Source organism: Cottoperca gobio, chromosome 4, assembly GCF_900634415.1.
Source record: "Cottoperca gobio chromosome 4, fCotGob3.1, whole genome shotgun sequence".
Lineage (NCBI taxonomy): Eukaryota > Metazoa > Chordata > Actinopteri > Perciformes > Bovichtidae > Cottoperca > Cottoperca gobio.
Genome location: NC_041358.1, coordinates 25,058,459 through 25,071,423, shown reverse-complemented (window position 1 = coordinate 25,071,423; position 12,965 = coordinate 25,058,459). Strand labels below are relative to the sequence as shown.

General features: G+C 43.6%; 1 protein-coding gene across 4 annotated transcripts in view; it reads right to left on the bottom strand.

Moving 5' to 3' along the window:
* The window catches only part of rxrgb (retinoid X receptor, gamma b), a 28,840-nt gene extending 16,941 nt beyond the window's left edge, over nt 1-11,899 (bottom strand). For 2 of the 4 annotated variants that reach the window (XM_029429205.1, XM_029429206.1), the window contains exons 1-2: nt 11,752-11,884; nt 4,936-5,368 (exon numbers count right to left, since the gene is read on the bottom strand). In XM_029429205.1, coding sequence (XP_029285065.1) covers nt 4,936-5,002 — 67 coding nt within the window. In that variant the 5' untranslated portion in view covers nt 5,003-5,368; nt 11,752-11,884. Of the gene's footprint in view, nt 1-4,935; nt 5,369-11,751 lie in introns of all 4 variants that reach the window. The other 2 variants (XM_029429207.1, XM_029429208.1) reach the window with 2 other exon arrangements.
* Between the last annotated feature and the right edge of the window lie 1,066 nt (nt 11,900-12,965).

The following is a 12,965-nucleotide window of genomic DNA, read 5'->3' as shown; positions in this document are numbered from 1 at the left end:
CAAAAACAAAATGTTACAAACAACAAATGTATAAAAAAATATTTGCTTTCTCTACAAACAATTTCGCGACCCCCCTTCCAGGCATTTTATAAACTAAACAGTCAAAGATGTGATCAGTGAACTGCATCTCTTCACATCATTAATGTTTTTCATTGTTTACATTTCTTATATCACAATGTAAACAAGTAATGAAGTAATGTACGCAGTGGACCAACACCGCCATCACCATCAAACAGCTGCTGCACGCTATAGATGATCATTTATGTAGGTCAAATACATTTTATTCTCACATTGGTGGCAGCGAACAGCCGAAGCCACATTTGTATCAAACTGATGTGATGATCAACAGGTTTACAGAAACATCACAGAACCACAAACCCTCTAAGTCCCTCACTGTTAATTACTGGGTAGTGGCTGGATGGAGCACTTCACTGTGTGGTAATTCAATAAACCCATGGCCCACTAGCTAATAATATCCTCTGTCTGGAGGACCAGCACTGGGAGAGTGTACTGGGGGGGGGGGGGGGAGAGCGGGCAGTGAGGGACGAGTGACCGGGGCGGGAGCAGCAGATCGACTCCTGAACAACAAAACAAGACTCAATATCTATCAGATCAGCCCCTGTGAAGATGGATCCTCATGTGCATCAATGTGTTTAATGCATGTTCTGCGTGTGTGCAGTACGAGTGCACGCTCTCATGCTAATATTTGAGGCTGACAATGTCCAAGTGACAGAGAGCAGAATGCATCGTAAAGCAATCAGACGGACAGCCTGCGGAGCGCATTAGATACAGCGGACATGTAATTAAGAAATCTCTTTGCTGCCAATCCAGCTTGTAAGCGGCAGACATGAACCCTCGTCTGACACACACACACACACACACACACACACACACACACGCCTCGCATGCACACACACTCAGTCATCGTTAAAAAAGACAAAACAAACAAATCTTCCACGCACACCAGCACAAAATCGTCACCCTTTAAACATTCATTTCTGTGCTAAATGAGGTTGATGTCTGATCAATTGTGTCAGTAAATCCTCTTATCCCCGGGTAAGTATCTGCAGCTCAGCAGGCCAGCTGTCAAGAAGGTGGGAGGCCGAGGAGGAGGGGACAGAGAGAGAGGGATAGAGCCGGATAGGAAGGAAGGGAGCAATGGATGGATGGATGGAAGGGAGGATGGGGGAGGGCATTGTCCCGCTCTGAAACAGCATCTCCCCCCAACGCTCACATGATCCCACCACCACACACACCTAATCTCTGCGCCTGGCTGAGAACATTAGATCATCAATTGAGAAAAGCCCCTGTTTTCTTTCTTCTTCTGCACAGCTGTGATTGAGGATATAGAAACGGTTATTGATGAGAGAAAATTAAGATATTTACGGCACAAAGATGCTTCAAGGAGGATCCATTTTAACAGCCAAAATAAATATAGCCCATAGTATCAGATGAACTTAATTTAAAAACAAAACAAACAGATGCTGTATAGCGTGTTGAAAACATTAAGAAATAGAAAACATGTTGTTCCCATAAAAGCATACGGCTGTGACAACACGAGCACTTTAGCTGGTGAACTTCTCTGACACTACATTCTGCCCTGTAGTGAACTTTCTTATGAACTCATACACACTTTTTATGGAAAGAAAAGAAATGGACTCCCTTTCTATCCTCCCCCCTCGCTCTGTAGTTTCACTATAGCAGCGCTTAAAACACATAGAAGAAAATGTCTAATGAACATAAAGTACACATCACACTGTATTTCCCACATGTGGGTCGTTGCTGACGTGTCCTCACATCCACAAACACCGCAGACTCGCACAGAGGCAAAGGATCGATGAGGACGCCAGGGCTGAGACGGGGGCGAGATAAAGTTTTGCAAGTGATAAAAATGTTTGTAACTTAAACAAGGAGAGCTAACAGACGGACGGAACAGACTGACCAAGCAGTCCTGGAAAACAAACAAACAGGTGGACTGAAATCCCCAATGCAAACCCAAGCATCTATCTAATGAGGCATCTCAAATAGAAGTACACACACACACACACACACACACACTTGGCTCATGCTGTGACCAAGTGAGTGTGACCCGGGTGACCTGACCTCTGGATCTGTGAACAGATCCTGGATAGACAGCCACTACACAACCAGCTTAGTAGTTACAGTTAACTTAGTTTTAACGGGGCATGTGGGAAAGAAAATATATTGTACTATGGAAACGCTGAACATTAAAAACTTGAAACTAAAGTCCGTTTCCATAAGTGAACCTAGCCAAACACATAACCTCATTGTCGGAGGTAATAATACTAAATATTTGGCTCGGCTGAAGTGGAAAAGGTTTGTTGATAAAAGCAAATTGAAAACAGATTCATAAATCATGACGCACATGAAGTATGCGACTTAAACATCAGAAGAAAACATCTGTGCGGAGCGATGTGGAGACTGTAAACCCTCGTCATTGAGAGGTTCGACTGGCGCTGTTTATCTCCATCTACTCCTAATATTCACATAACGTTAGCGAATGTTTAATACGGGTGTAAGAAAAAGAGACGGTGGAGAATTGCGATGTTATGTTTTGTGATACTGTATCATCAGGGCTCTAGTCGCACACATGCGGGCAAAGAACTGTCGAGTACGAGTAAACATTTCCTGTGGTTCATCACCGGTGTGCCTGACATCTAGCAGCTCTGTCTCTGTGGGTGTTTGTGGGTCGCGTTTCTTTCCCACCTCCAGCCTGAACAAAAAGGCACGTGTGTATGTGTGAAACACTGAATTCCTCGAGTGACATCACAACCTTAAAACATCCTGTGTCATCCTCTTCAAAATGAAGAGAACCATTGATTGTTGCAGCGCCCGTCACACCTCCCCCTGGCAGAAAGACCAGACATTAGCTGGAGATGCAGCATGGCACATTTCAGAATAATGTTTATTATATTAGTGGATTCTAATTATTGATGCATTAATGTGTTCATCACTTTAATATTGCAGCTGGTAAAGGAGGACTTCATTTGAACTACTTCATACATTGCTGGGTAGCTTAATTTATAGTAATCATCATTTATTAGTTGATTTACATATATAAGCCTCGCTTATAGCACCGCAAATATTGAATTATGACCCCTGTATCATGATACGTATCATTCAATACACAGCAGTAATGGAAACGTGCATTTTAACCTGGCTTTTTAGGTACTAACCAGACTTATTGTCTATAGCCACACTAGCAACTAGTGAGGCTGCACCTAAGCGCAGGTTGCTTTAAGCTAAATGCTAAAGTATGTGCTAACATGCTCACAAAGACAATCTAACATGTTGCCACAAGAGGAAAAGTTATCAGGATATATGTAAAATGTCGTAGCAATCCATCCAATAGTTGTTAAGATATTTCAGTCTGGACCTAAGTGGTGGTGGATCGACATTGCCATCTCTAGAGCGATCATGCTAGCATGGCTAAAAACGCGTTGAAAGGACCGGCTTTGCATGTTTTACCCCTTTAACTTGAACTAGTTTCCAATTGATTGCTTACCCTCTACAACCACAATGTGAAAATGTACTCGCAGAGTTGAAACAGAAAACAAAATTGCATTATTTGTTTGTTTGTTTTCGTCTTCCACGTTCATCTTCTAATAACATACAAGTTCAAGGATCAAGTCTCTGCAAAGCTGACTTTCACATTATACCCGACATTGACTGAAACTAATGGCTGTGTGGAAAATCTTCTAGCTTTTATTAAACCTTAGTGAAGTTGTTTAAACAAATTATTTCTAAATTCAATAGGAGCTGAAAAGTAGGTCTACCCTTTCCATCAGTTTTTCCGTCAACGTTATTGCAGAGTGATGATGAGTATTGTGGTTGTCATCACAGCTGTCTGTCCTGCTGTGCTCTGAGTGCAGAGAGCAACACAGAGACTGTACACAACATGCACACAAAGCACAGGTGGATTAGAATAGAAGTCTTCTGTACTTAAGGGCAAGATCAGATTCTGAAAAAAGGTTTTTTATTTGAAGTTTGTCCACTATTCTCCACCCTTTCATCAGCCCAGAGCCGGAGAGTGAGCGAACATCTTCAAGGTTGTTAGCGAGGAGATAAAAGAATCGACACATTACACGTGTACACAAACACACACACACACACACACACACACACACACACACACACACACACACACACAGTGAGCCAGTTAATAGGCCGACTACAGTATGTGTGGAAGAGAGCTCACATCAACACCTCCCGCAGCTCTTTAAACGCAGGAAGGAGGAAAAGCACAAAAATCTCATCAGAGTGAGCGTTGATGGAAGGATGAATGCAGGGTGGCACACGGACAGACAGAGAGAGAAAGCAGCAAGGAGAGGGCTCCTAAGAAAGGACAAGTGTTGAGAGATAAACTGATAGTGAAGGACACGGCAATGAGAGCTGGAAGCGTCCTTTGAAGTTGAGTGGCATCCCTGCTGACCACATCTGAGACCTCAAGTGAGTCACAGGCAACAGCAAAGCCTTGTACCTGTCACAACCGGTTAAAGTGATCCAACAATTTTTTAAGGTAGGAACTGAGCTGTTTGGGGTCAATAAGATCATAAAAATCTGTATCTACAGTCCTCCCAGCAGTGTGAGAAATGTATCACAATGAGGTTCATGCACATATGGAAAACCTCTAATGCAAAGAAGTGCAGTCGCTGAATTTGTCCAGTTCATTGCAGGTTTTTCCTGCTACGGATATAAATTCAAAAAAACTTGTGCAAAGAGTGCACAGGGATTAGAGGCATTACCGTACGTAGTGCATCTGTGCAGCGCTAGCTTTTAGTGCTCATGCTCCACTTCTGTGGAAAATCACAGAGCAACAACAGTGGTGCAGACGGGCAACATGTTCCACCACAAGCGTTCTGACCCAACAACAAACACACACACATAAAGGCAACACAAAACCTGGCTACTCACAGTGGCAATAACCTATCTCCCTTCCGGGGCTGCCTCCAGTTGAAGGTGATGCCATGGGGTGCCACATGCCGTCAGGTGCAAGTGGGGCGCTGCTGGCAGGACGCCGGTCACTCAGGACCAGGATTCAGACTCGAGTGTTGGCTCGGTGGAAAAGAAAACTCCAAAAAATTATGTGTATACTCCGGACGTCAAACTCGTTTCAGGACAGCACAGGAACAGACGGGTCGATGTGGAAAAGGGGGTGTGGCGTTAGTGAAGAGCAGAAGAGGTGGAGTCCACCGGTGCCGGTTATAGGATTACCCAGATTATCCTTCTCCAGAGATCAATCCCACAGGAACTGTTTACTGACCGACTGCTGCTCTTCCAACGCCCACTCACAGCGTGTGCGTGAGTCTCTCTCTCAGCGCTGGTAAAACTATCCGCACAGAGACACCTGTTGTCGTGGCAGAACCGGCACAGGAAGTGAGGGTGGTCATGGGGGTCACACTTAAATGTACAGCACAACTAGAAGTTTCAGATTACTGCTTCTTAAAAGGGAGCAAGAGCGAGAGAACACGGGGAGACGGTACGAAACTGAAAGTACAACCCTTTTATGTGTCAAGGCCTTTCTGACTAATGCGTAGGTGGTATAAATGGGATGTGAGTGTTGAGAAAGGAAGTGACAAGAAGTGGCCCAGAGGCGAAATCATTCTTTCTTTTATCTCCCACAAAAACAGTTTCCCTTAATAAGAAATAACGGTGGCAGCACGCGTGCTTAACGGTGCTGTTGTGGCATGTAGAGTTGCCTACGTGCACATTGTTAACATGTTTGTGTGTTATAGCATTCCAGGAAGTCAGGAATTGTCTGTTTCAAGGCTCTAGGATGGTCAAGCAAACACGCAGCAAAGCGAAAACCCAGATGTAAGCAGAGGCCAAAAATATACCTTAAAGGCAATGAGGAACAATACATGACAAAACGTAAGGGAACTTAAATAAACGGCGAAAGATCAGTCTTAAAATAGGACTATTTTAAGACTCAGTGTATCAGAACAGGCTTTAAAAAACAGTAACCAAATGCAACAAACGGTAAAATCAACCTGCGCATAGGAGTTAACTTTGTTCAGTCAGAGGCAGCATGCATTCTTGGCTATGGAAGTATGTCATATCATTATCACCAGAAAATAGCCTTAGCCAATAAATGTGAAATTGGCACTGATTTTAATTCTGCAGCTGCTCCTTTTTATCTATCCTTGCCATCCTATCAAATGTTCACCCTATTCTACCCTTCAAGCTTGGGAAACAGACATTTGGATTAAAAGATTGCACTAAAAACTTGAGAAGCCTTCCCCAACATGCGTGCATCTATTACTTACATGACTCAACAGAGTGTTCTTGTGCAGTGCACCTGCATGAGGCTGGATCAAATGTCTATACAGTGCTTGAAGGATAGCCACCAGCCACCAGTAACCAGATCCCCCTCAGTGACATTAACCTGGCAAGAGACTCGGCAGCCCGACACAAGAAGAGGAGAGGACGGAGAAGGAGAAGAGACACTCGCTGCCGCTCTTACAGATTTAACAAATCCCGCAGGGAGAAGCTAAAATAATACAGCCCTTTTTAAATGCACGCTGTGTTATAAGAGTTTGTGGTGGCCCACATTAAACAAGGCAAGTTAACACTGAGAGCCATAATTAGCATTCATAGACGCATCGTGGACTATGAAGACGTGACAGGAGGACAATTGGCAACCTTAAATTTATGGAACACACTTAAAATGTTTAATCTGAACCGACTAATAAGATTATGGCTGTTTTGTCGTCGGTGTCGTGCGTTCGTCTGTCTACAAACTGTAGATCTTGTAGCAGTTTGACAGAGAAACAGAGGAGCAACAGAGCAGCCAGTTTGCCCTCTAAACTGATCTCCAGAGGAAACGGTTTTGTCTTTACGTGCTCCGCTCGTTGCTAGCAGTGATTTTTGAGAACAGGAAGGACATTATCATGCAACGCACTCGGTTGCTTGGACATTTGTAGGAATAGGCAGACGAAAAAAGACACGAGAGAAAAGCAGTGAAGACAGAAAAACATGTTTTTTTCCCAATGTGCGCCTGTGTTTCTGTATTAATGCGTGTGGGTGTGAGAGAGGAGCAGCGCACTGAGATGGCACTTAAGAGCACTCAAAATAGCCAAGCGAGGTTTTCAGCATATTCTTCACGTCTCTCAATGGAGAGGTTTAATGAGACATATTGTACTCAGCTTTTACTTGTGACTGCCATGTGTGCTCCTGTGGGGGCAAACAGTGGCGTGAAGAACTCTTTGACTGGTCAGTCAAACCAACGTACTCATCCGGCCCTTTCCTATTTATGTTGTTAATGATCTCTGGAGTCTTTACTCTTTCTAATGACGTACTTGGTTATAAGGCTGCAACTAACAATTGTTTTCATTGTTGATTAATCTGTTCATTATTTGTATCACAAAGTGACCAAATTGTTTGGTTATAAAAGGTTTGAAAGTAGTGAAACTGCTCGTCACTAGTTCCCAGAAGCCAGGGGGACATTGTCAAAGAGTTCTTTTTCGTCCAGCTAACAGTCCGACCGGAGTCATAAAATGATTCATCAGTTGTCAGAATTAGTCATTTTCTCATCATTACATCCCTATCTTGTTATAGCAAAGATGTTGTATAACTATACAGAGTGGTGGAAACTTAGTATTTTCAGTATTTCCCTTTTCTGCTGTTTTACACGTCAGAAGAAAATGTTGTAATATTTTCCACTACATTTATTTGAGTAGTAGGCTACATCACAATCAGTTCATACATAAATTGTTATAGATTAAACTAAGCAACAGTACACGAGGTAGATAACTGGTCATTTCTCATATTCACCATCATGTGGATACAAGGCAAGATATTAAAAACTGAATCAATAAAGTAAAACAACTTTCATAAGACTTAAACAAATCTGGAAATCCAACCAAAACCAAACTCTGGATCTACCAAAGCTGTGCACTATCAACACTACTCAAACTATCCACCTTCTAACCATCAACCTTCTCAAAAATCACCCAGCGAGATGACATACACCCCGACAGTTGCATTTCGCTGTAAGGCAAATGAACATGACGTGGGACGATAGAGAAATAAGTCCGACACTACAAACAGAAGGAAGTGGACGGACTTTGTTGCTGCCCTGCACCAGCCGGCACAACGCAAAGCAATATGAGAGGGCTCCACCTCAACCACGACGCTAACGTACTGCTTACGTGTTAATGCATCGATAAGACCAATGTAATAATGTAAGGACATGACACCATCAGAGACATTTTGATACTTTAATTATATTTTGTGGCCAATACTTTTACTTGTAATGGAGTATTTTCATCGTGTGGTATTAAAGTTATTGATCTGAATACTTCCTCCACCACTGTCCATACACTTGAGGGGCAGCCAATAGTGTTACCCCTTAAAACATTGAAATACTTTTGGTTTTAGAGACACATCAACAGCGATCGCTCCATAGATGTTTGCATGAGAGAATTGTTACATTTACTCTACACTGAGTCTAATTTATTCAAACATCTGAAGTAGGCATATATTCAGCCGTTATGCCTTTGCGATTGATGAATTACTTGAAGGCAAACACTGAAAATGGATGCTCGAGATCAGAGGGATGTGTAATACATAATGTTCACAAGGTGGAAAATGAGAGTTGGTGTGCGTCCATGTGTGGCATGTATGTTGTTACTGCATAATTAGCTAAGAAATAGCTATATACATCTCATAACCTAACACCGCTGCAGCCTGTGGGCCTTTCAAGGTTCTCTGCTTGATTAAAGCTGGAATTAAATCAAGGCTTTGACCTTCTTCACTAATGACTAATTACTGGCAATTAGCCCAGAGAATGTCCTTCTTACGCCCCTTCTCTTCCCTTATCCTGTTCTCACAATTAGCACCCACTCACACACAGTCAAGACAAGCAGCCTCTTTTACACTGACACATAAATACACACACTCAATCAAAAGTGCCTGGGAATAAACCCATTGTGTGCATTGTGTGCTGATGCGTGTGTCGGCGTTGAGGCATTGCAGGTCTCAAGCTACAGAATTCTTGAGCAAATACCTGCAGAGAGCCACACCCCTCTACCTGTGTGCTTTATCTTTGCTCTGCAGGAGTGGGTGAAGAAAGCTCTGCGCGGGGATCGGCTGTTAGAGAGCCGGTTTTATACTGACTTCACAGTCAAATAGTACCACCCACATTCTTTATGTCACATGATAGCACGGTGACATTTTGCCGTGCAATAAGCTATGGATATATGAGGTGTGTATATTTGCAGCTGTGACGTTTAGGCATTAGTGTGTGACTGTGTGTGTGTGTGTGTCCCTCTCTGCCTCTGAGTGTGTACTGAGAGGTGAATCACTGACCCCTAGCAAGTGATGAGAGTTCACATCAACCAGGGTGACCTTTTCTCCCCCCCCCCCCACACACACTTCCCCTTTATTTTGCTCCCTTCACTCTCCCATCCCGTTCTTCTTTCTGCCATGACTTCCCCGGTCTGCGAGCTAAAAACGTTCCTTCCGTCAAAAGTAGCGAGTGGGCGCTCGTCAACGCGTCTAGAATCACTTCCACTGATGGAAAGTTAAAAGTGCTGAGAGAGAAAAACGCTGATTCTACTTAAAGCCTGGGGCAGGCCGGCATCAAACCTGCTGAAACACAACATGTCTGGGAAAAGCTGAGTATATCACGAAAACAACCCAAAACATAATGACCAGAACTGCTTCGCCTTGGCCGCACACTAATGACAGAATAATTCTAGAGCGATCATCTCCCATTCAAGAAGTGAGTCGTGAGTCTATGGTGTGTGGGTTGTTACATTTAATACATCATAAATCATAGCTGGGGGCCAACACACAACACTTTCTTGAAATGGTTTTTCAGTGGTTGTGGCTTTACTACAAACTTTAATAATGTAAATGCACTAAAAGAAAAAAGAAACTGTCCTCTGGTACTGTTCAGCATTTATCCCAGATTGCAAGTCATTGTGGTCTGGAGAAGCTGCAGCAGCATAACCGTAGGACCATAATGGGACAACAGAACTCTTCATTGAAACCAACATTGATCAGATTCTTTGCGATGAGCAGTTTTTACATGATAACTCTCCGCTGGATAGAGTAACACGCAGTATCAGCATTGGACTACTTGATTAACAAACAGCTCATGTTTAATAGAGCTGGAACGATTAGTCGACTAATCAATTAGCCGATGGACAGAAAAACTATTTTTAGAATGTATTTATTAATGTATTAATGGCAGAAAATGCTGTTTTCAGCCTCTTAAATATGGGGATTTCCCGCATTTCTCTGATTCTTCATCATATTAAACTGAATATCTTTGGGTTTTTTGACCAAATTAGACATAAAAAGACATCCCAGATGCAATCAATGAATAGGTTAATCTAGTAAATCATCAGCAGATTAATCTATAGTGGTTGGTTGCAGCGCTAATACTTAATAATAAGGGATGAATAACATATCTGCACATTAATATACTGGTCAGATGCTGTCTGGATCTATATAACCGTTAAGATGTCCGATCAGAGCAAATCTTTAAAGACAGACAAGAAAGCGTCTGCAGCCCAGGGGAGCCGCTCTGTTTCTCCTGTACGCCATGGGCTTCCCTCTACATGCTCTCCCATCCAGATGTCTCTCTCAGTCCCCTGGGAGCCACATTCATTATGGAAACAATTTCCAGCCCCTCAAAATGGTGCAGAGATATCTGGGATAACATAAAGGGGTTGCACAGCTTTATCTTCAAATACCAGTTTTATTTGTCTCCTTGTAATGCCACACTTATTATTCATGTTCCCCCCCCACAGAAGACAGGGTTTCAGAAGCACATGGCATATCTCTACTGCAGTAGGGTTTGGCAATGAGTGTATCTTTCAGGGAGAGAAGGGGGGGGGGGACACATCACATGATAAATGATGCATATAGTGTTGTGACTCAGTGAAGCTCACACAGCCTCAGACTCTCAATCCAGATAGTCTAATCTAAAAAAGGTTTATCTTTCAAAAAACAGAGGCCTGACGCTCATTTAACACACCGTCAGCAGGATCCGCACAGTGTGTATCCAACATGTTGCAAACTCCACAATGGAGTCCCATAGCTGTCAGAAAAAAATAATCCTGGTAATGGAAATGAAAAATCCATCAGTTGGTTCAAGGGCAAAGTCGCCGAGTCAGAGCAGAGTTCATCTTTACAGAGCAAAATCACATCATGCTGTCATTCAGCGGGTTATAGCCACAGCACTGACCTGGGCGCGTCTCACACTCGGTTTTTTTTTTTTTTTTTTTTTAAAGTACAAGTTTGTTTATCATGAGAGATCCGCCATTCCTCAACGCTGTTTCGTGCATTTCTCTCCTGATCTGCAGGCCATCCCAGACCAATAAATAGTGTTTCTGTCTCAAACAGTTTAGCAAGAGACGCGCGACAAGCCCCATAAATTACATAAGCGCAATTAAAGTGCCAACCTCTGACCTTGCCTGACCGGCACAACCACGATCACCTGACTTTTGTATTGGTCGCAGCTTTCGTTTCAATCGGGACAGTTGCAAAAAGATTTATTCTAGCGAAGGGAGCAGCATAACAAACGGATTCACAGACGGTGGTTAATAAAGTCCGCGGACGCTTTCGCGCACAGCTCGCAGGCTGGAGAGAAGACGCCATGAAACAAACGCTCCCTCTCTCTCTCTCTCTCTCGCATGTAAGTCAAGACAAAATGCAGCAGCTTCGCGAGGAGCACAACAGGCAGACCGGGCTCAAAACAAATCGCTGACGCGTACTTACTGAGGTGTAAATATGGATCATTGCTGTCCATTACTGTGCGAGTTGTTCAGTCGGTTTCCTTACAGTCGGTGTTGCTCCGCATCCCAGCGCATTCCTCTCCCAGCCCGACTGAACTCTGCAAGGCGGCTCTACACGGGGGCCCAGCGAGGGGGGGGGGGGGGGGCGGTAAAACAGAGCTTCTCCCAATGACAACAGTGGTTGGTATCAAGCTCCAACACGATCATGACGAAACATCTCTCCTGCAGTGACACCGTGTTGCAATCTTTTCACAGTAAAATGTTATACTTCCCGGAATCACGACAAAAAAAGAAAATGGAAACATGGTGCTTTTGAATGCAACCTACTCCCCCCCCCCCCCCCCCCCCTTCAACAAAATCACCCTCAATACTAAAATAAAAAAAACTGCAGCCAGCAAGTCTCATAAGGAAATGTAAACATATGAATGATGCTATGAGATAGCAATTTAGATAATATTCAATACCACCATAAGGCTGGTATTTCTGTTCGGCATATCAGACACTGATTGTGATGTTCAAGGTCTAATATCTACCACAATATTTGCATTTATGTTACATTTCCTGTGGTGTAAATTTCAAAGGAAGCTGCTTTCCAACTCCCACATCATCCTTATGAATATGTAGCCTATTATTGAACCTATAAGGAAATATCTAATATGATTTAATGCTTCTAAAATGTTAAATGTACACTGTTTTGAATGTCCTGCAGCCCTACTCTGAGGGGATCTCTCCAGTGTTTACCTATTGCTAGTGTGAGTCCTGGTCTGGGTACCCCCCGGAGCCCCCCCACACCCCTCTTCGGAGTGCGGGGTCAGGCAGGGGTGAAGCTCCCGGTACCTCAGAAGGTTATTCAGGAGTCAAGCCGCACTGAGGCATTCACAGTCTTGAACTGCGGAGCGGGCAGACGCTCCGTCAACGCCGGGCCGATGACCACTCAGTGGGCCTTTGGGCTGCCCCGCTAATGGGACAAGCACCCCCGGCTCCACCGTCCTTGTAACAGCGCCCCATAAAAGAGCACAGGAGGATGCTAACCAAGATGAATGGCATTTTTTCTCAGCTCATTCTACACTAATCAGAGCTTTTCATTTGTTATGGCCTTGCGCCAGCCCCTCCACCGCAGCCTCCATTAGGGCCAGATAACGTATAAATTCATTAAAGTCAAAGAGGGACATTAAAATGGTCATTTGTCAGATCTCT